Source organism: Lichenostomus cassidix, chromosome 5 (assembly GCF_008360975.1).
Source record: "Lichenostomus cassidix isolate B80296 chromosome 5, HeHo_3.0, whole genome shotgun sequence".
NCBI classification, from domain to species: domain Eukaryota; kingdom Metazoa; phylum Chordata; class Aves; order Passeriformes; family Meliphagidae; genus Lichenostomus; species Lichenostomus cassidix.
The window spans coordinates 32,593,709-32,617,906 of NC_139486.1; the positions used below are offsets into that span (position 1 = coordinate 32,593,709).

The window sequence follows — 24,198 nt, forward strand, 5'->3', positions numbered from 1 at the left end:
TGTTTCACACTCTGTCCCCTGCCTGCAAGTAGGCAGGGGTGAGCAAGAGGTTGAGAGGGGACACAGCTGGGGCAGCTGACCCGAATTGACCACAGTGATGTGTCTTGCTGTGTAACATCAGGCTGAGCAGTAAAAACTGGGTGGTGAGTGATTGCTTTTGCATCACTGGTTCGGTAGGGATTTTTCCCCTTCAATTGTTAGACTTTTAGACTGTCTTTACCTCGACCCATGAGATTTCTTTTCTTGCATTTGGTCTTCCAGTTCTCTCCCCCATCCTGCTGTGAGAGAGAAGTGGATTAGGAGCTGGTCAGTGCTTGAATTGTTGGCCAGACTTAAGCCACCACAAATTGTATCACACAGGACCTTTATGTGACTAGACTGGTTACTCTTACTCCTGGTAAAAGCCCTTTTGACTAGCAGTTTACTTGGATAGATGTTTTCTTTTTTATTACACCATTCATGACAAAATTATACTTTAGTTTAAAAGCAGCTAGGCAAGAAATCCATCAGGAATTAGTAAATGCAGAGGTACTCACTTTCCAAAAGGCCCGGTGAGACAGAATGTCAAAAGCTGGCAACTACCAACAGTATTTTCTGTTGCCCAATTGCATTTCTTTCATGCTCTTCCCTGGTACCTGCTTTGGATCAGTGTCCAAGACACCTGGAACCTTACTCTGTATCTTTGGCCCAATTGCAGTAGGCAAGACCATTCTGTCAGAGTGAAAACAGATGAAAATGACATTTTTTTTAGAGGTTTCCTTATTTTGGCACAAAACATTGCAAATATCAACTAGAACTTAGTTAATAGGGGTTTTGGGGAGGAAAAACGGAGAAACATTTAGTAAATCTTCAGATTACTTAGATGTATGCTTTAGAGATGAATCAGAATCAGGACAAAGACTTAGTTTCTGCTGTAGGTTGTGTATTGTAGAAGGAATAGGCAGCAATATCCATAGATGAAGTTGTCTTATGGTACAGTAAGACACTAGTTTTACTGTTTTAAAACTGATTAGAAAGATTCTTAAAATTCTCTGAAAAGCCTTCAATGTCCATGGTTTTTTTGGACCAGAACTATCTAAGATTTGTCATGTTTTGTAGCTGTCGCCATTGCCATCTGTATTTTTTTTAAAGCCATATTTAGCTAAGTCCTATGCTTCTGAAAAGAGTGTTTTGTAGGTGATTAACAGGTAGTTCAAGTCTGGCAGTTTTGTTCTCTGCAGAGAGCTTATTGTGCTTCTGAGCAGCTCCTGTAACCTAGGGTTAAAATACCAAATGGTTTAAAACCACAATACATTAGCATAAGAGAAAATTACCTGCTGAAAATTAAAAATAAAATAAATACAACCTTGTGGGATTTTAAAATATATTTGTAATTAATTTAAAATAATACTTTTAATTCTTTATTTGTTGTCATTTGTATTTTGTAGTGTGGAAATAAAGTTCTAAAATGCTTCAGAACCCCCAAAACACTTCAAAGAAGCGCAGGAGAAGGAAAATACTTTCCTCCTTAGTTTTGCCTTGCTACTTGCTACTCAAGTGATAATAAACTGCATGTGACTTTTTGCTTAGACTGTTCACATGATCACTGTTAGATTACATTCATTCCTCATGGAACTGTGCATACTGACTGAAAATCATGGATTTTCCTTTCTTGCAGCCTGATCATGTTATGTCCGAGTTACATTTACTTTATTTAAGCCTTGGTTCTGAATTTTTTGAGATACATGCATTCTTTTCTGTTTTCTACAGGACAAATGGTTGTGTTATGCTTCATAGAATGGTGTATAGGAAGTGAAACACCTGTAAACCTTGTCACAGGTCGTCACTTGCACTTTATCAAGACTTTTTACGTGTGCAAACATATTCTGCCTATGAAAAGATGTAAACATAGAAGAATTCTTTAAAGACAGGGCATTTATTATGTTCTACATTCTTAACAAGGTTGACTAGAGTGTTGGTATTGAGGACTTTACATATGCACGACTTGAGTATGTTACATTTTTAAACAGTGTTTTGTATTCTTTAATAAAGTTAACAGCATGAAATCATAGTTGAAGTGTTTAGATTTGAAAATGGTGTTCCATTGAAGAAATTCTAGAAAAGTTTTTTTTTTAATGTATTTTTCCTTTCCCAATGTACACTCACATGGTGGTAATTTTGAGCAGAACAAGAGAATATTATTATACATTTCTCCTAAGTCTCTGCTGGACAGAATGGCAGCTGCTCCATTTCAAATAGAAACAGTTTATATTCAGGAATGCTAGGCTTTTAAAATCCAAGTATCAACACTGAGCTTTCCAGTGTGACTGAATCACTGTGTGTGTATCTGTACTATATATTTTAAATCAGCTGAGGGGTGGATGATGTGCTGTTAGGAGCAACTTTTAATTGGAATTTTTAAAGCATTTTCTAAAATATATTATTTATTAAAATTCTTAAGCCGTATTTTGATACTGTATTTGAAGAGTCTATTTTTCCTCTCAGGCTGACATGCATGGTACTCTGACCTTTGTGTTGATTCCCAGTCAGCAGAGCAAGCCACCTCCTGCGAAGGAGACAGTTGTAAGTAGCTCTACAGGTGTTCTTGTGTTTGGTGATACATAGTTTGTTTTACCAGTGGTGTGTAAAAAGTTCTTCTGCAGGTCCTTTATATTGTGGAATGAATCCAAAATGTAGCCATTTAAGTGGATTTTAATTGTTACCAGACTGACACCTGAGTTAACTGTTGAAAATTATTAATGATCTTAAACTGAAACTCTTAGTACTATTTTAACTCCATTTATGAAATAGTAAGATATTGTAAAGATAGAACTTCTTGTGGTTCTGAGCTTCTTATTTTGAATTTTTATATTTTGTGTGTGCATATATATATATGTATACATATTTTAAAAAATTGGATTGTTGACAGATGCCAATATGCTTTGTGAGGAAAAGACAGTTTTAACAGCTTGAAGAAAGAATGCCCAAACATTAATGGTGGGTGACAAAATACTTTACAAGTGAAACTTCACTTAAAGTCCAGCAAATGGGTGTCAGTCCATGTGTTTATTAAGTACTTCAGCTAATTAGAATACCTCTGATACTTTTTAAATGCAGAGAACTTAAATCAGTAGCTTGAGGGGGATGTCTTCTGTAATGGTGAGGAGATTGTATGTTAAATTCAAGCCTTTAGGTCCAGCCTAGCGTACCTGTGTCTTTTCCATTGCTAACCTAATGGTTCCAGTTCAGTACTCCTGTATGCCCCAGATAAAGTTTGCATTTTATAGAATCTTGTAGTTTTTATATATCATAGCACCAATGCAATCAAGACAAGGTTTAATTCTTCAAAAATCACTGGGGTGTTTTTCTTCTGTTTTTACATTTGATCTCCTACAGATACACGTGAAAGCACATTTTGACTACGATCCCTCCGATGACCCTTATGTCCCCTGCCGAGAGTTAGGCCTGTCTTTTCAAAAAGGAGACATACTCCATGTGATCAGTCAAGAAGATCCAAACTGGTGGCAGGCTTACAGAGATGGAGATGAAGATAATCAGCCATTGGCAGGCCTTATCCCTGGTAAATAAAGCTCTAGAAAAAGCTTGGCAGTCAGTAGTTATCATAGCCACAGGAGCAATAGTCAGGTTTTCAAAGACTTGTATACCGTTAAATCCATCTGTTACTTTGAACCGTTTGCAACAGAGCCTACTGTTGATTATGTAATTCACTTAAAAGTTGACCTTTTAGAGGCATCACTATGTATAGAAATAACTGTTGAGTAAAGCTGCTGCTTTCACTGCACGTTCCAGGAGCCACTCTCCTCTTATTTTATTCCTTCCCCGTTGGGACTCTGTGGATTCAGGGTTCCCTCTGCCGGCTGCAGCAGAGATGTTGGACTGCAGCCTGATTGTTCTCTGGAGATGTACACAGCTCTGAGGTTTCTTACCTTTTTCAAGTAAACTACTTGATACAGTACCTTTTTGTGGTGACTTTTCAGCATATTTTCACTTAACAAAGGGCTTCAGTTACTTGTGACATTCAGGCTTCCTTTCTCACTGTTGGGGGGTCTTTGGGTAACAGGGTTTTCAGACACTGAAGTCTGATCATAATTTTTGCATTGCAATATGGACTGCAGCCGAGGTCATTAAAGGTCTGCTGCTCTGTTAAACACAGTGAAAAAAAGACTTCAAATTCCATAGAATATCAGACTGTAACTTCATAATGCTTGAAAAAGTTAAGAGAAACACTGATTTAAATATAGGCTAATCTTTTTTAAACTCAAGTTCAAAATATTTAATATAAATAGAGCACATTTGACATACAAAAATAACGAGAAAACCACATTGTCATAGTGGGTAAATGTTGTCTTTCCAGTAGTTTCACTTTTCCGGGCAAAACTATCTAGTATTGTACAAATTGTCTGCAAGTCTCTCTTGATGAATATATTTTTTTTTAAGTAATAAACCAGTTTTGCAGCAATTTTGGTTTCTCTTTCAAAATTTTAATTTCCCTTTTAAAATTTCTTTTGTATGTTACATTCTACTAGAACCTTAAGAGATATAAAAGCTTAGGAAAGAGTCAAATGAGTAAGTCATTACAAAAAAGCGTGGAAATGGTTTCTAAAAGTTAATGACTCTTGTACTTTTTTTAATGCATTAAGGAAAAAGTTTTCAGCAACAAAGAGAAGCAATGAAACAAACCATAGAAGAAGACAAGGAGCCTGAAAAATCAGGTGGGATATATGCTTTCCAAGTTAAAAAAATCTTTCCTAGAGGTGCTAATTAATGTTATATGGGGCCTTGTCATTGTAGAAAGTTCTCCTGTTGTGGGTTTTTTTTTTCTTGTAATACAAATGGGATAATTCTTTGAAATTCTTCATATAAATAGAAGTCTGAATTTAACACTTTGTTGTGTAAATCACATGGGGCTTTCATAACCATGTGCGATGTAGTTAGGATGATGTAGGGAATTTGGAAAGCCCCTTTTTTCGCGAAGAACTTTATCTGCCGGGACTCAGTTGAAGTCCTTGACATTTGCTTAATACACCAGACCATTGTAATCAACAAAATGATATTATGCCTTTTCAAAACTGCAGAATAAAATCTCCACTTTAAAGATAAAAAAAATGGGTGGAATAAGAAGATTTTTACTGTTTGGGTGTTTGATTGTTGTAATTTTTATTTTGGTTAGGAAAACTCTGGTGCGCGAAGAAAAACAAAAAGAAACGGAAAAAGGTTTTATACAACGCAAATAAAAATGATGGTAAGGAACAATTTTTGCACAATGTGTGTAATTATAAACTATTGTAAAAGATTCTGCAAATAGCCTTGTGAAAAGAATGCTGAAATTCGGGATATGGTGTTAGAAATGCTAGCAGTAAGTTCTGTGTGAGGGCAGTACTGTGTTGTAGCATGTAGTGAAAGATGTAAAACAACTGACAGGATTTGTAGGGTCATTTGGTGTCCTTAATAGAGCCCAGATGATAGGGATAAAAACCAGATAGCTTTTTAGGCATAAAAGCACTCACAATTTTACAGTGGTGAGCCAATTTATTATGGTTTTGTAATGTCATCTCACTCTGTGTAATTAAATTTCATCAATGGAAACTTTCTTCAGAGATTTTATAGGCTGTTTATACTATGTTCCTACAGAAGTACTTGGGATTGGGATGATGGTTGCTGCCATCAAAAATAAGTATTACTCTTGTACTGGAAACTTGTTCTTGGGCAAAAAAGTTGTTTCTTGTGTTCATGCTACTAGTTATATGAGCAGTTGTAAGTGGAAACTTTTTTTTTTCCCAAGAAAGGGAAAAAAATTCTCGTCTTACTGGGCACATGATGATCTTTGGGCTTCTGTTGCTTTGGTGACTCAGAGTTAGATGCCGGGCAGAGAGTCAGGAACTGCCTGAAACCTGATACTGCATGACAGGCAATAGATGGAACTGGCAGTAAAGTATGTTGTGACTGTTTTTATTGTTCTCTCTCAAGATTATGACAATGAGGAAATTTTGACTTATGAGGAAATGTCACTGTACCATCAGCCAGCAAATAGGAAACGCCCCATTGTTCTGATTGGCCCCCAGAACTGCGGCCAGAATGAGCTGCGGCAGAGACTTATGAATAACGAAGTGGATCGCTTTGCCTCCGCAGTGCCCCGTAAGTGTGACGGGCAGATAGATTCCTTATTCTAAACCTTGTCTGCAGACAAATCCTCTTGTGTTGGAAATAGTAATTAGGTGCTTGGAGGTTTGGGGCAGGATATATTTGGCAGGAGCTCTTGAAAAAAGGACAAATAAAATGATCTTATGTGTGGTAAAAAATAGCTTTGTGAAATTAATGCAAATCCAGTGTTTCAAGCACATTATAAGACATGCATTTATATCAGTTTGAATAAAATTGGAGTGAGTTACAGAAGTTCAAAAAAGAAAATGGTACATTGGGCAAAAAATTCTTAACCAAATGTCCTGCATAAATTTTAATTTAAGTGGCTTTAGTGCCTCCCAAACCACTTCTGTTTCAGTGAATATTATATTTTTAATGTCTAATGTATCCTAGATTATGTGTACAAATAACGTAGCAATATATATTTTTGAAAAACATCTAATAGTTGTTTTCACATTCAGAACACAACTACATGGTTAAAACTATTCCTTTTGTGGTTTACTATCTTTTTCCTCAACATAATGTAAAAGAAACATGCAAATTAAGTTTGACGACTTAATCTGACCATGGACATTTATTGTAGAAAATAAAATAAACAGACTTCTTGGATATTTCGTATGGTTGTTGGTGGGGGTTGGTTTCCATGGTTAGCAATATGTCTGCTAAGAGAAATACTCTTTTCTTCAATTCTACATGTGCATCACTGTCTCAATTTGGTTTTTTTGTCTCTTTCTTGTAGATACTACTCGGAGTAGGCGAGAGACTGAAACAGCTGGCAGGGATTACCATTTTGTCTCCCGACAGGCATTTGAGAGTGACATAGCTGCAGGGAAGTTCATTGAATACGGAGAGTTTGAGAAGAACCTCTATGGTACGAGCATAGACTCCGTGCGGCAAGTCATCAACTCGGGCAAGATATGCCTTTTAAATCTTCATACCCAGGTATGGCAAAGCTCTTGCCCATCATGTTTTAATTCTAGAAGCTACTGTGAATATCTATAGAGCTCTATCTGGTCTATAAAAAGAGTGTGTTTTCATGGTCATCCATATTCATGTTTATGCCAAGTTTTCTTTCAGTGATGCTCAGTTAACTATTCAGTTCCTTGTTTGCAAATGTGCACCTTTATCTGTGCTGCAGGTGATAGAGACCTTAGTTTTCACCAGCTTTAAGTATCTCGAAACACTGTGAATTAAAAAATTAATTAAAATAAGATTTCTGTCTCTCCATCTTCAAATTACTGTGTGATCTCTGAGGCTTTTGAAGATGGAGAGGAAATGGTTTGTGATTATACTTGGAAGGTCTGTTTCAGGAATGTGTATGTAGTTTCCAAGTCCAGTTCAGGATTAAAGTACATCACATCAACAGTACTGACAAGAAGTTTAGCTCTGACATTTTGGTCATGAAGAGAGAAACTGTGCTTGCATACCTCAATTTGGAAATTCAGTCAAACATGGAAAGAGGCAGAGTCCTGGAATGCAGCCCATTTTCTGATACAGGTGTTATCTATGAGGTCTGCTGCTGTTGTAGATGCTGCAAAAGGAGCCCTAAAACAGACTCATCAGTAAAGTCTGGTAGTATTGAAGCTATAATTAGTCATCACCAGTTGGGACCATGTGATACTTTACTAGCATAGCTCGTGGGTATTGCAAAGCCTGTCATGAGATGAAAATTCATAACTCTTAAAAAAATTTATCTAATTCTGTGGCTATAAAAACTTATCATGGAGACATTGTCCCAAGACAGAGAGAGGGAGCCTTTTGGAAAAATCAGACAACAGTTTGGTTCTCTTCATTTACTGCCTCTTAATATAATGTAACCTGACAAAGCAAAATGCTACGCATACAGTAGTAGTGCATCTGATAGCTTGTATTTTAATCTTCAAAACAGAAAAAGCTAAACTGTAATCTTTAAATGTAACAGTTTCCTTGAAAGACTCTTCTCTCTGTTCAAAGCTGATACCTTTCCTTGGCATTGTATGACAATTACTTCAATGTAGCTGGCCTTTTTATTGCTTTTGGATACCAAAATATCTGTTTCTTCAGCTTAGTTATGAAAAATATTCTTGAACAAAAGAAAATATTTCAGTTTCATGAAGCTGAAAAATGTTGTAATAAAAATTTCATAGGAAATGGTGTCTGAACTACGAATACTGTTACAGTTAATTATATTACTGTTAATATATTGTACAGTTGTTGTGTTTGAAGAGTATATTATCAGTTATAGCATGTGAATAATGCATCACTAAATGTTCTTTTCCTGGGTGGAACTGTTAAATATTTAATAAATCCTATTTTTGCAGTCACTGAAAACACTACGTAACTCTGACTTGAAGCCATATATTATATTTGTTGCACCACCTTCACAAGAGAGACTGCGTGCTTTATTGGCCAAAGAAGGGAAAAACCCAAAGGTAAGATGTCTTGCACTTCTTCTGAAGCCATACTGTGTTTGGTAAACAAGTGCACTTACTCTTTCTTTGGAACTGGGACACAGTAATGGTACTGGCAATCACCACTGCAATGAACCAGTGTAGTTGTGCTCCAGGCTGGTAGACAGACATGCTAAGGATGCTTTTGCCTATTGGGAAGTGAGAGGTATTAGACAAGGGAATGCACTGCTAGTTCAGTAATCCTGGGGCACAGTGTCTTCTCATTGGTGTCCCTGCATTTGGGTACAAAAACAAGACCTTTTATTTCAAAACTGTGGAAAACCCAGTTTTGTCCTTAAGTGAACCTGGGACTAATTCTTTGGAGCAAAGGATAATTCATTTTCATTTGAGAACTTACCTGCCCTTGGAAAAACATTTACTTGAAAATCCAAAATTCTTCAGATAAAATTATTTCAGTGGGATATTTTGGGATCCTTTGGGATCACTTTTCATTTTCAGTCAGAGTCATGTCCAAGATCTGAGCTTATCCAGTTCAGACAGTTTAGTCAGAAGTTAGTTCTGCACAATGAGCTTGAAAGCCATAGGACATCTGAAAGCTCAGAGGAGTTCCTTATCTGGCTATCAGACACCAAGTGCTTATTTTTCAGGCAATGGAACAGGTTCATCATCAGCTTTTTAACTGCAATCTACCCTGCAGTGATTGGTGGGAGTCCTTTGCCACCACAGTATCTTCAAAGTACTAATTGAGCATAATGCAGTTCATACTGAGGAAAAACAATCTTCCCAGCATAACTCCCAAGTTATTCCTGACATGGCTGTTGGTCAGGAATTATAACTGGCTGTGCTCTATAGCTGTGTTGTTTTGCTCTCCTTGTTTGATGCAAGGGTGATTTATTACTTGTGTGCAAGATCTAAAAGGCCATTGAAGTTCAAGTGTTAAGTTAGGGAAATTTTTCTTTTCTTCCTTTCCTCCCCCTGCCCCGAGTCAAATATAACTATAGTCTTTAAATGGATGTGTTTCCTCCTTCATGTTTATGCAATGTAGGAAACTTTATTTTATATAAATATTGCATCTTATCTATGTTCTGGATTTTTATTGCAGTAGTCAAGAAAACCATTTGCAATAAAAAGGAATGCATTTTTTGGTGTTGAACTGTGCCTGTTTTCTTTCTGATTAATTGTATTGGAGTTGTATTTATTTCAATTGGGTACATGCTGCTGATTCAAACTCCTTTCCTTATAAGGAAAAGGGTATTTCTTGCATGTATGCCCTTACGTTGCTCTGATTTTATCGAGTGTATAATGACTAAGAAAAAAAACCTGAAGTCCTTTTTGAAATATCCTCCTTAGATGATTAACTCAAAAATTATACCTGAATACTTCTTTATAAAATACAAAAAATAAGTTGCAGAAGAGAAAAATAAAAATACTTTTAGAATCCAAGTGTAAGAAAAATTCTGAAATCAAAACATTTCTACTTCTGCCTTTGTATCATTTATCTACGCTGCAATATTCCTGCTATTGACATATTCCCTTCCAGCTCCCAGATGGTGTTTTCAATTTTTCTGCTGTTATTCAGCCAATGTTATATGGTGAATTGGTCAATTTAAATGTGTAACTCTTGCTGTGGCTCTCACTGCTGTGTACTGAACAATTGTCACCAGTGACAGCTGTCTCCTTGGGCTGCTTGGTGTTGGCAGTGCAAGCAGAACATTGTCTCGTTCTGTCTGCACCGTTCAGACTTAGTCTCACACCATCTCTGCCACCTCCAGTCTCCTTCCGTGAGATCAGTGTTGTGCGATGACCACTGCTAGATCTTCCTCATTTCCTTCAGCCTGGGGCAGCTATTTACTCTTTGCCACTCATAGCCAATCAGTCAGGATTGTCTTGAGTGCCCTTAGCTTTCAGCTATGGATCACAGTGGAGTGTTCCTGGAAACTTCTCAATAGCCGATAGCAACAGCGTAAGAGTTGGTGTCAAAAAAGCTTTCCCTACTGTTACTGTGGGGGAGAGGTTTACACACCTACACTAACTCTCTGTTTCTGATTGCAGCCAGAAGAGCTGAGAGAAATAATAGAGAAGACAAGGGAGATGGAGCAGAACAATGGCCACTACTTTGATACAGCAATTGTGAATTCTGATCTCGATAAGGCATATCAAGAGTTACTTCGGTTAATAAATAAGCTCGACACAGAACCCCAGTGGGTGCCCTCCACCTGGCTACGATGAGAGCCATTCCAAGGGACAAATGGACTTCAATCTAGTTACCTTTCCAAGCAGATCATGTGTAGGTCTGCCCAATTCTAGTATAAATGCATGTGAGCTCTAGACCTCAGTGGCTGCATCCTTTGCCAGTGACATTGCGTATTACTGAAAAATACGCCGATCAGCTTGTGAGCCAATTTAACTGATCTAAAGATTGTCCAGGCTTTCTTTCTCTGTGGTCTAGAAATGGATACCATGTGAGTACTAAATTCTAAAGCTTTAGATAGATTTTTTTTTTCCTAGCAACTACTTTTATACATAAATCCACTTTTTTTAACTTAGAATCACCCTTATGACAAAGATTTTAAGTGTGTTTGTGTGTGTGTGTGTATATATAGTCCATGCTGTCACATAGCTATAAATATGAATGTTATTTAACACTTAACTTAATGACTTGGTGGGACATGATGCTAGTTCAGGAGCATAATTCTACAGATCATTGGGCAGAGAAATAATCTACACGTGAAAAATGTCAATGAGAAACCTCTCCTGTTCAAAAAATACACAGAATGAAGATGCTGCTCTGGTCTGGAGCTGCCCTGTGAGGCTCGAGTTAATGTTTTAATTCTCAAACATTCCACTTTCTAATAGCACTGTAATTGGAAAATGTGTATAATGTAAATATTTCAATCCTTGTGTCTTTTTAGTCAGACTTTTAAAATCAGATTTGACTGCACAGTAATTTTAGGTCCAAAGATTACTATTATATTGAACTTTTAGATGTGATATTTTTATGGTATTTTCTTTAAAACATACTGACTGATTGGAGCCGCTGTTTTTCACAGATCGGTAGAGATAGAAAGGCAGAGGTTATATTTTTGTGAAAAACTATAGTTATAAGACATGCTGCTTGAAAGTCAACTAAAATTCTCATGTTTTATAACAGAATACTGACAAATATAGACTGATGTGCTGAACATTGGAAGACAGTGGGGTTTTTCAAACTCTGAAAATGGTTCATGTTGTGGCTGTTGGCCTAATGGACAACTAACTGGAATTAAAATAGCTGAATGTAGCTACTGTGTTACGAGTATTGTAATTCACTAGCCAAGGTATTGTCCTGCATTTGCTCAGTACTGCAGTGAAAATATGTGTGAAACACTGGTATCTGACTGAGAAGTCACAAGAAAGGGGAATATTTTTAATTGTTAAAACAAAAAACTTGAAACAAGGGAACAAAAGGTAAGGTATGTATCCTAATGCATTCTGCAAAGCAGATGGGAACATCTCTGCATCCTCAAATGATTCTCAAATGAAGGTTTAACTACTATGGCTGTGCATCTGCAGAAGTGGTATTGCTGACATTAAATGAATAGTAGTATCTTGGCTGGTTTGGGTTTGGGTAGCACAAAGAACCTTAACTGTGAATATCTCTTTTAGCCATAGTGTTTCTTTGTTCCTACAGGTAAAACACTGGAGTTATGTAAATGTGTAGTTCACTCCTGTCTAATGTTGAAGGATGAAAAGTAGTTGTTTTCCATTCTGTCTTGCATATACTCTTTCTTAAAATGTTAATGGAACAAATTCACACCCATAGGTAGACAACTCACAGTATAGAGCAGGTATAAAAAAATTGTCAGTTAATTATTAGTTCAGAACTTAGGACAATCAGTACATTTTTGTATTGAAAAACTGAAGTATAGAGTGCGTTCCTGTCTTGTTATCAAGCAAAATTATTTGCTGGTTTAATTAATATTGAGGGCTGAAAAGCAATTAAGCAATTAGTGGGGATAAGTAATGACCCTTCAGAAAGAAAATGTGGTGGAAACTTGATTATCTTTAGTTCAAATCAGTGTTAGAAATAATACTGTGCTACTGTTGGCCTAAGGGCTGGATATTCAAAATAATGGCTTTTTGCCTCACATTGCAGGCATGTTCTCAGTTTCACCCATATGACAACTACAGTGTTCAGGCATATTGGAAAACCTGTATTGATTCTACCCTTTTTAAAGAAAGATGACTGTAGATGTATTAGGCTTTTGGATATTGAATGTTTCTGGACAAGAAGGTGGAAAGCAGTAAAACACACTGAATAAGGTTAACCTAGCTCAGCTATGTAGGATGCTGTCCAAATTCTGCCAGTCACAATCAGCTCAGGGTGGTTGCTGAACCCCCTTAGGTATCCGTGTTCATAGGCAGCATCAGTCTCAGTAAATCAAGCCATTAATGTTACTTCACTCATGTTTGTCTCCCCAGTTTTTCTGAAATGGTGTGCAGAATCTTTTTTTATACAAATGAGCTTTTGAATGTAGACTTAAAGCTTGTTGCTTGAAGTTCAGCTCTACTCCATTAATTCCCAAGGCACACAGAACTAACTCACTGACATCCATAGAGAGGTGCTATGATAGCTTTTAACCAGTGTTAGCTTTGTCTCCTGCTGAAAGGAATGGCTTGAGCAGCACTGAAATATGTACCTGGCTGTCCATCTGCTGCCAGCTTGGACCTGAAACTACCTTATGTAAGAAGTTACTCTGTCTTGTTTAATGAAGAATGTGTGCTAGTTCCCTTGAGAATAAAAGAAAATATATAGACTTCACTGGTGAAACTCTTCAACCTTACCACAGGCTTTGTAGTGAACTGTATCAGACTGCAGTGAGGGTATCTGCATTTTTACCAGTCCAGATTTAATTAAAAATAAATGTTAGCCGAATTGCATAAAATAATTTTTGAATGTAATTAAATGTGACTTTAAAAAATATTAGATGGGGGGGTTCCATGCCTTAAATAATTTAAGGTAACTTTACTGAGACCTGTGGTTAGCCCCGCATTGTACTTTTATACATGTATCTGCACTCTGGATTTTGAGACATCATGAACTGCACACTAATGTAAAATTGTAAAATATTTCTAGATTTAAAATAAATCGCTGTACAATTTTACTTCCTGTATTGGATCTTAAGAGTCTTCTTTCTAACACTGCTGAATGTGAAACACGCTGTGACCCATCAGTGCCGTGCAGGATGTTCTGTGCACCTTCTGACACAATACATCCTATGGGAGAGGCAACAAGAAGTCTGCAGAGCTGAATTATTCTGTGTTTGTCTTTAGGAAAACAGCGCTTCAAACTGAGCAGGGTTTAGTGACAGCTTGCTGGTCAGCCACTCTCCTAGACTCCACTCATCAGCCTTGGATATGAGAATCACAGAAGGATAAACTGTTGTATATTCAACCCGGCTTTGCTTGCCAGCCTACTGAAGCAACGAAGAGCTGCAGCAACACATAGCTGGGTAGTTGTTTCTATGTGTTTTTGGCAGGAGGGAGCCACTTCTCCATGGTTACTTATTTAAAGTAGTAAAGATTAAGTAAATGTGAGTACAGGCTGTAAGAAATGTGCTCAGTGTGGTTTCCAAGCCAGGGGTAGGAGGTGAAGCAGAGGTTTTATTTTGAAATCAACACAACAAGCTTTCAAGACTGCCATCTTCTAGCAACTTGAGCCAGACACCAGGTATTTTAACAGTTAAAATTTACACTTGTTTCTAGCACAGACAGTACACAAGTTGGCAGAACTTCTAATTAAAACCGTAGATATTTTAGGCCAATGGTAACAATCGTGCAACAAAAATATATCACAGAAGACTGTGGATTTCATGAACAGGTTAGAAAACTAGAGTTTCCTTTACAGGCATTTGACTTCAGCTGTGCCAATACTGGCTTTAAGCAACTTGAACATTAATACTTCAGCAATAAAGAGAACATCACATGCTCCCTCCCTAAGTAACATTTTTCTCTGCTTGTACTAGGAAGGGAAGCAATTAGGCAAATCTGATTAGGCAAATCCAGAGCCATTCTTCAAAAAAATATAGCTATCAACAGTCAATCCTACTAAGTGAAGAAATAGGCTGAACATGGAATAGAAGGCTTTCCTAATAGCAAAGCATCTGACCCATTTCTGCTTTTCCTCCTATGCTGTAGTCAAGTTCTCAGATTTCTAATCTCCCAGGAGAAATCCACAATCCATTCAAGACTTGGACACCAAATGAGAAGCCACGTAAGTATCTTGGAGGCAACATGTCTCAAATTATATTGCAACTGGACATTCTGTATTTTGGGTCCCCTGCTCCATATACAACTGTGCAGGGTTACTCAAAGAGAAGGTCTTCATCCTTCTCTTCTGCTAAGAGATTGGCTGGCTCAGTTTCCCCACCAGCAGCCCTCCGTAGCTCCCGTTCTTGATCAGATTTTTCTTTCAATACTTTTTTCTTTTCCTGGATCTTTTTTAGCCTGTGAAGGGAAACACAGCTTTATCTGTGAAGCAAATATGTTTTCATAAAAGAGGCTACCAGCTATGATGCCATAAGTCTTGTATTTGATAAGATGCCTGGAAAAGTTTCCTAGGAAGCAAAAATTCTATAACAAACAGCAAATCTGGCAAAAATAAAACGTTTTTATTGCTAGCTGCTGCAGTTGAAAAACTTACCCAAACTATATTCTTGACCCTAACACAGCATTATACTACTCTGCTTGTCTTTAATCAAGTTCATTCCTCTTTCATTCATTTCAGGTTTGACATTTTTGTTTCAGGTAGCCCAGAACATTGACTTTATTGGCAGAGGTGTCCTTGAAGCAGAACACGTCAGTGTACTGTACCACATCATTCCATCTGGAAGAACAATGACAGCTATGTACAGCTTAATGGAAGGGATTCATTTATAACTTTCAGACAAATGGCTGTGCTCTGAGTACCCAGCTCTGGAAACTCAGCATGTAGTAAGAATGAGATCATGTTTAACAGTGTTTGCTGCCAGATTTGGTGAACATCTGAGGAATGGTCTGTCTTAGAAAGAGACCAGATTAGTCTTTTGGTATTTACCTGTAGAATTCCTCTCGTTCTCGTTCATCCAGTTCTGTGATGATATAAGAAAGAGTACGCTCAATCCTGGGAATAATCACTAAAAAAATACAAATAAGGAAGTGTTTGGGATTGCTGTTATATTAGAATTTGAATTAAATTTCAATTAAAACTATGTTCTTCCATCACATTGTTTCAGAAACTTCAGTACAGCACCTTCACTCAGAATTATCTCTGTTTAAAAAGGCCATCATGAAAACAAATATTCAAATACAACACTAACACAAGGGAAAAGATAAGACCTGGAACACAGTTTTAACACCAAACTGGGAAAGCTCTGTGTCAGAATCATTTGTTGAAAGAAGAAACCTGTTATCAGCACTACCAAATTTATATGGAAGACTGCAGACGAAACCTCTTCTAAGTCAAATTCTCAGTGATAAGCTGCAGCCAAGGCCTGCATGTTCAAAGAAACCAGTGTATGAAAAACTGCTGAAAAGGATGGTTTATAAACATGGACTGAAATACGTTGTGTACATGCAAAAATTATTAAATCCAAGACATCAAAACTCAGAAAACAACTTGAAACAATCAAAGCATGCTGGACACTGCAGCAAAATAAATCACAGCCAACACTGTGATTGGTACAGTACTTAAGAAATGGCAAGAAACAAATTACAAATGAGAACATGAAGGATAAAGAATTCAGATCAAAGAAAAATACCAGGGTATTGACATAAGGACTGTTCCATCCAAAACCAAGAAGTCAGCAGCCTCTCCACTGGGCACCCCTATTACAGTTTTAAAGTTTATCAGAGTGATTTAAAGTTGAATATGTTTTAAAGTTATTTGAAGTTTATGATGCTAACTATTGGAACATCCTAACACATAAAAACATTGTATCTTTTGCTTCTAGTCAACAGGCTTGACCAGTTAAAGTCACTAGCAGGGACTACAGAATGTTTGTGAAACTTTTGTCATGTAGGTTCTCACTACAATTTCCTGATTACTTTCTCATGTTTGTCTTTTCATTTATCTCTGTGTCCTTCAGTCCATTCCACTGGGCTTTTAATTCTTTTCTTTCCTACAATATTTTTAATTGTAATGCTTTCTAGAAAGCATCTTTGTACTGGTGAAAAATTCTAAGAGAGAAGAGTGGTTTCCTTGGCTCTGCTCCTCATCTTGCATGGAGACAGAAAAATGTTATGCATCCCAAATGGAAAAATACTCACCATGTTCAATTGCATTCACACGTCTGTTTGTTATTTTAATGGCTTCATCCAAAGTAATAAAGGATGTCTGATGGAATGGGATTAAATAATTAGTACATAACAAGATAAATTCAACATTTCCATCAATTCTGTACACAAAACCAAATAGCACTTGAAAGCCAAGTCTGTAATGTAGCTTTATAAACTATGTCCTTGATAAGAACCAGAATAGAAGTAGAATTTCTACTAATGTCACTAGCACACTGAATACTGCACATTAGGGGTTACAATACCAGCTCTCAAAAAAAGTTTCTTCTTAGCCTTAAAGGAATAAGGATTTCTCTGAAGCAGTAATACAGCTGAGAAAGGTTTGCAACTTTGTGCAGCACTGGGACTAGATTAATCTACAAGTACTGACAGATGGTACTTTCATTTCAGAAAAGTAAGAAACCAATAATCCTGTTCTTTAACTCCCACCAACCTGTAATGAGGCCAATTCCACAAGCAGCTCCACAGCTTTGGCATAGTTCCTCTTCAGCTTAGCCAGCTGTTCTCCACCTCTGGCCAAGCCAGTCAGCTCATAGCCTGAAAAGAACAATTGTTTCTATTGATACTGTAGTGTTTCCTTACTAGATAAAAATGAATACTTTACACACTGCAGGGATACAAACATCTTATCAAGTGAGAAGCTAATGCCTTTCCTATTAACAAATTGTCTTTATAGTCATTTATGTGGTGCACATCACTAGTAAGACTCAGCAGTCTTAAAATCTGGTAATATGAGATAGGTCTTCCCCTCACTTGAAAAAATTCACTGATTTAGGAAAGTAGAATCTATCATAGTCCCTAATAATCCCTCCATGTCACAGGACCAAGGCAAAGCACCAAAGGAAGTAAGTATCCCTATGCCTATGATGTAAACTGACTAACCAGCAAGATATGACAAGTATTTCTGTATGAGCATGGAATAGCCATAAGTACACAAAGACAGAAAACACTTGGGTTGTACTTACTGTCCCCTCCTTCCTGGTAGTGCTCAAAAACTGGCAAGGTTACACCTGACAAGAGTGAACAAAAATGCATGTAAGAGACAAAAAGGAATATAGATTTATTAAGTACAACTCACTTTTACCCCATTTGCTTCTAATCATGTAATGTTTACAAAATATTCCTATACAGCTTGGAACGAATAAATCATGCTGGTCCTGACATATAATATGGAACTTCAGAATTGTGTTGAGCTCACAGAGATCACGACCTATGGAAAATTCAGGGAAATATTCCAGTTTCTTCTGTTTTATTATGTTTCTATTTAGTAATGTGTTCCCTTTGCTTACAGAATATTTTAATCATTCAATACTGATTTATCTTTCTTGTTTTCTTCATAGACAATTGTGGATAGACAATTGCCTGAAATATATTTAATTTTAGGACTTAATTTCCTGATCTGTTTTCCAGTAAACTCTATGGAAGTTATGCTTTGTACAAAGATACAGAAATTGGACTGCTGTTTACACACATTCATTTTATTTCATGAGAGGTAAATAACCAAATACAAAAATCATAAGCTGTGAGTGGAAAAAACCAACAAATTACAAGTGTTCCTACTGTTAGATAAGAAAAAGAGTGTTTGGATACATTCCTGCCTATTTCCAAGTCTCCTCCCATAATTCCCTTGTGAGTTGAAATACTCATGGCCTGGAAAAGAATCACCTGCTACGTTGTCTTTTTTAGCTCTGATCTTGACTTGTGCTTTGTTCACATTTTGGATCACAGTGGTACTGTAAGGAAGAAAACATACATCTTAATCAGGAAAGCTGAAGTGGTTCATTAACTCATCATTCTATACAAAATGAAGAAGCATTTATCAAATAGCAGCAAGGGCCTGAAAAGTATTATCAGCTCAGTTCTCTATGCAATTCATTGCCCAGTCTTCAAAGCTAACACAGAAGCTTTAAAAGAAATATGTTTCCAGCAAAGTTTGGAATAGACAGAGTCTATGAAAGGTACGTTTAAGAACATCTTAGACCAAGTTTACAAAGCATAGCTAAAACCCTAGCCACTTATCTGGCAAACTATTTTAATAACATTGAGCCTTATCATCCAGTGAGATTTCTTTCATAATGTAAGTGAAGGAATTTCAAGACTTTAAATGCAAACCAAGGCTACAACATTTTGTTCATTTTAGTTTCTATGTATTAGTTCTTTCAGACCATTAATGAGTTTGTTTACCCACTACCTACCATATTAACAAACTTGAACTTGTACAACAATTCATCTTGAAGCATTCTAAAATAACTTAAGGTCTTCCAAGAACAGGTCACTACAGCTAACTCCTCTGCTGAAGTCCAGTTTACTTACAGGGTGGAATCTGACTTGTTTGTCGGTAAACACAGGGACTAGTTAGGACAGGAAACAGCACTATATCCAGATGGAAGGGCAAAAAGTCTTTTCTTCAGCTGCACACAGATTACTGCGGTGTCTGATCACTTGGCTCTTCCCCATTAGTTGGTAGTACTATCACCTGAATCTTTAACACTTCCCCAGCTTTGTTCTACAAGGTCTATGCACACTTGAATGAATTACACAAACACCATAGACAGAACTATAATTTATCAAAATACAATTAAAGTATCCTGCTGGAGGAAAAGGATTTGTTTCCTCTCTTGCATACAGCCCTCCCTAGCCCTAGTGAGACAAAGGTCGGTGAGGCAGGAGATTAGAACAACTGGTAAAATCTGTGTGACTTACTGGCAGAAAGGAGCACACATTATATCTATCCCTCAAATTCACAAGAAAAATACCAAATGTCCAATACTCTGATATAAATTCTCACTTCCCTACATTTTTGATTCCAAGCTGGAAAAAGCAACATGTTCTCAAATCAAGGACTGGGACAAAAAGAAAATTCTGGTAACCTTTCCACTTTGTTTCGCTTCCAATAGACTATGTTTTCATCATGCAAATTCTCTCTCCTGCAGTGATGTCTCCCACCTTTACCTAACAGAATCCAGCTCATCCTGTCCACTGTCATCTTTTTGTTTAAGTGCATTTAAGAATTTTACTTTTGTTTCCAAAACAGGAAATAATAATTTGCAAATACAAGCCCAGCAATCCTCACCTGAAATCTCCTGCTGTGAACTTCGCCTCAGCAAGTGAAAAGGCAGCTTCTCTCATCACCTCACCCATCAGCATCTTAGTCTGTTTAAAAAAAAAAAAGCGGTAAATACAAGGCACATTGTTACCCCTTTTCAAGGATAAATAACTAGCAGCGTAAAGAGAAGAATGAGAAACTGAAGACAGTGAGAGAGTCATATATGCGTAGCTTATTCTCAAACTGCAAATTGTAATTCCCAGGTGACTGGCAAAAAAAAGATCTATTTCAGCTTTTTCACAGTGTAGAGCTCACAAAAACCGCAAAAGACTTGTTTGTCTTAATAGTCAGAAAATTCTATCACATGGGGGTTAAATCACAACAACAAAGTGGCTCAGTAGGAAAATACTCTTCTTTCATATTGTATGGAATACTATGAGACAGCTGAAGTTGTTTTTCAATATACAAATGTACGCAGCTTTGTGAAGCTGCACTCTCCTCCCAATTTTTATAGATTTGTGTAAAAATCTCCATGTTTCCCCAGCTTTTACAGATTTGAAGCCCTTGTAGCTAAAAAACATGCTATTGAGAAACACCAGCCTTTGTGTGTTAGACAGTCTATAGGAAACAATGACACAGAGTGTTGACAGCTTGTCTACAGCATGGCAACAAAGCATCACTGCTAACCATGGACACTGCAGCAGCTGCAGCTAAAACAGTACAACTAAACCCATCTGGTACGGCAGAACAGAACAACACATATTAGGCTCTACTGCCTGTCTCAGATTTGTCATCCATTTTGCAAAGGAAAAAGCAGGACTCTGTGTTTCTTCATAAAGGAACAAGTTCCATCTGCACAAAACTTCTGCTTGATAGTGTACCTAGTCATGCAGGACACAGTGTAGATCCGCAGTATCAAGACAGATAAAGCAACAAAAATGGGGCTACAGAACATGTTAATAACCACTCCTGAAGTATCTGGCAGCATCAGTGCAAATTCCCTGTATTATAGAAGAGATGATAGGGAACTTGGGACACAAAAGAAAGCAGAGCCTACGACTGTCTGGAAAAAGGTGAAGAATATTTACTCTTCCAAGTTTCTGTATCATTACAGCCAAAAAAACATAATTCTGCTCATGTGTCCTCAACAGTCTCAAACAGGTTATCCACAAAGTTGTCTTATATTCCAGCCCACCTAATGACGTTAGCAGTACAGGAATACACAACTGAAAGAACAGTCAGATTTCAAGTAAAATGAGCCAAAGAAAAATTCTAATTTACCTACCTCAATAATTTTCTTAAGGATCTGCCTGAATCGCAGCGTCAAAGCATCAGATTTTTTTTTCAAGAGGTTACGACCTGTTTGGGCACCTTTCAAACGAGCCTTCATGATGGTCTGAGCCCTGGTAAGAAGCCGAATAAATAAACAATGTCCTGCATCATCTGAAGGCATCAGAAAAAAAACTCATGCAAAGTTTTCTGACATGCATATGACTGAAATTATGAAGCAACCAAGAAACACCATTGCAGTAAAACAAGATGGCCATTTCAGGATAGAATTTTAGACTTCCATTTAAAATCAAGAGAATTTATATTTATCTCCATCATCAATGAGGACTACAAGGTTATTATCTGTGAAGTCAAAGCTCATGGAAAATTGACAAGACACTTTTCAGCGCTTCCATAATAGGAAATAACAGTTTTCATTTTTCTTCATGACTTACAAGCACCAGAAATCAAACTACCCCAAGTACACACCATCAATGTGACACTTGTATCGCTTTTAAGCTTTTTTACTGCTATGTCATGCTCTCAAAACCAGCCAACACAGCAAATTCTTCATGTGATCATAACTGTTGATGCCATGTTCTGATTTTACAGAGCAAGAAGATACAGTGGTTGTACATTCTGGTTTGAAGAAAGTCAGAAAGTACAGTGATTCCATATCTTCATATGCTGCATAAGAAATTTACAAGCTATTAAAGACAATCAAGAGCAGCAACAATTTAAAAGGGATACTAGTGAGTTAGCTGTAGCTTTGTATACCCTTTACTTCCAGTAGCACAGTTACAGGTTTCTTGTATGAAATTAGGAACTGAAGATCCAAACCCTGATTCCCCCTTTCTGCTCTAAAGTATATTTTAACTGGAAGAATCTTTTTGGTTTAAGTGAACTAGAATAGCAGGAGCTATGCTACCAAAAGGACAAGCTGTGCTAATGCAAGCTACTACTTTGTACATGCAGCCACTGTGCACAAAGGACAACACTCTAAGTCAAGTCCTTACACACTTCTCTGACCTTGGAAAACGTAAGTATATTTAAGATTCTGTCTACACAGTGGAATTCATTACTGGCCACATCTACTGGCACATGATGAGAATAATTCCCTTAACATCCACCAAATACATGTAACTGAAAACCATGAATACTTTATGAATGTTTATGATTTTTAAAAAAATCAGATAGTAAAAAGGCAACTTTACTTCCCCAACAAGCAGGTGTCCATCATCACCTTGAACTAACTTGTTCACTCTGTTCACCATCTGCCAGAGACTGGCTGGCCTTCTAGTTCAAGCAAGATCTCACTCACTCTGCGAGTGCACTAAACAAAGTCTTGTTTACTCTCAAGGAGACTGAGCAGCTTCTGGAATTGAAGATATCCAGCACAGAGGAGGCTCACACCAGCAAGCCACTTTATAACAATTTTTAAAAAACCAAAACCAACACAAAAATCAAACCTTGTGAAATTCTCTTCTGTCAGTTAACAAAATTAATTGTTGCAGACACAGGTCAGCTTTATTTTGCCATTCTAACATATTCCATTGGGAACACCACCCACATTATTGTCTAGCACCTCATTTGAAAGGGGGTTTGTAAATATTAAGCCTTTGTACATGACCACCCTCATGCCACAGTAACACATCACCACACAAAACCAGACACCTTTCAAATGTGATTGAAGTGCCCCTCCTTGGACACCTAAACCAAATGAAAAGAGCACTACCAAAGGCAGAAGTGAGAGTGGATGACTTAGTGTATGCAATAACTCATTTCTGTGTATGCAACAGTTTATTTCTAAAGTAAATTTCAAAACAGAACATTTACCACGTAATGTATTAATCTTTCCATATAAACTGTTAGTGTATATATCCTGAGCTCATACGGAGTGAATAATTATTATTTTATGTTTGAGGTTTTCTGTCCTGCAAGGCATTCTTTTTATTATAAAAACCATGTGCAGGCATCAACCCACTTTTATGCAAGAAGATTTGAAGCAGCTTTTCACCTTAAAGCAAAGTCTGTCTGTCCTGGAGGGTCCCAAAGAGAAACTGAACAGCACTATTAGAACAGCAATTTTATTGAAATGTTTGTTCGAACGTTGGCAGCTTTCTAAGCCTTCTCAGGAGACATCTGATTTCATGACAAATAATGTGCTGTCTGGATCTGGAAAATTACCTGACTGTCCCCTATACTGGGAGCATTTTACTTCCTTCTTTTTGAACACTTTATGGCCAACGTCTCCTACAGAGTCCTTCTGTTTCACAGCTGAGGGAAGCTGAGGTTTCATTTGTCCATTTTTCCTACACATACATTCTACAAATTGTTCTTTTTTAAGTAAGGTTTGCGCAATCACATGATCTTAAACACCACTGCCGGTATCTCGGTGCCGGGCTCTGCCACGGCCCTCTGAGGGCTGACAGAGCCGATGCGGAGCCTGGAAATAGAAACTGGAGTTCAGGACTAGCGGCACTGAGCTGCTCAGTCACAGCACCGGGAGCGCGTACACAACCGGCACAAGGACTCGCAGTGCCGCCGAGGAGCCCCGAGCGCCCCGAGAGCCCTGCCCGCCGCCCCGGGCACGGCACCGAGCCCCGCGCTCCCCTGGCGCTGTCCCGACCGCCCGGCCGACACTCACATCCGCGACGGGAAGATCTCGATGCGGTCCTTGGCCGACATGGCTGCGGCGGGGCGCGCGGCGCGGAGCGGCGGGCCCGGCTCGGGCAGTCACCACTGTCACCGGCGGGGCCGGCTCGGGCAGTCACCGCTGTCACCGGCGGGGTCGGCTCGGGCAGTCACCGCAGGCACCGGCGGGCCCGGCTCGGGCAGTCACCACTGTCACCGGCGGGCCCGGCTCGGGCAGTCACGGCTGTCACCGGCGGGCCCGGCCCGTCTGTCGCCGCCGTCGCTGTCGCCGCCGCCGTCACGTGACGCGGCCCCGCCCCGCGCGAGGCGGTGCCCGCGCGCATGGGACCGAGCCCGGATGGCCGCGCGGCGCCGGGCGCGCCTCTTGCGGTCACGTGTCCCCCG

At 38.2% G+C, this 24,198-nt stretch overlaps 2 protein-coding genes across 2 annotated transcripts in view; one reads left to right on the top strand and one right to left on the bottom strand.

Annotated features, from left to right (window-relative positions):
• Positions 1–13,675, top strand: part of PALS1 (protein associated with LIN7 1, MAGUK p55 family member) — a 28,673-nt gene extending 14,998 nt beyond the window's left edge. Inside the window, exons 6-13 of the mRNA XM_085062111.1 lie at positions 2,485–2,562; positions 3,376–3,559; positions 4,641–4,712; positions 5,171–5,242; positions 5,968–6,135; positions 6,881–7,083; positions 8,442–8,552; positions 10,584–13,675. Of these exons, the coding sequence (XP_084918237.1) occupies positions 2,485–2,562; positions 3,376–3,559; positions 4,641–4,712; positions 5,171–5,242; positions 5,968–6,135; positions 6,881–7,083; positions 8,442–8,552; positions 10,584–10,760 (1,065 nt within the window). The 3' untranslated portion in view covers positions 10,761–13,675. The remainder of the gene's footprint in view (positions 1–2,484; positions 2,563–3,375; positions 3,560–4,640; positions 4,713–5,170; positions 5,243–5,967; positions 6,136–6,880; positions 7,084–8,441; positions 8,553–10,583) is intronic.
• A 479-nt stretch (positions 13,676–14,154) lies between these two features.
• ATP6V1D (ATPase H+ transporting V1 subunit D) lies at positions 14,155–23,990 on the bottom strand. The gene is made up of 9 exons (XM_085062114.1): positions 23,807–23,990; positions 21,176–21,293; positions 19,918–19,997; positions 18,510–18,577; positions 17,810–17,854; positions 17,278–17,381; positions 16,818–16,884; positions 15,607–15,685; positions 14,155–15,017 (listed from the first exon to the last, which is right to left on the bottom strand). The coding sequence occupies exons 1-9, from the start codon at positions 23,845–23,847 to the stop codon at positions 14,876–14,878; spliced, it is 744 nt and encodes a 247-aa protein (XP_084918240.1). The 5' UTR covers positions 23,848–23,990; the 3' UTR covers positions 14,155–14,875.
• Between the last annotated feature and the right edge of the window lie 208 nt (positions 23,991–24,198).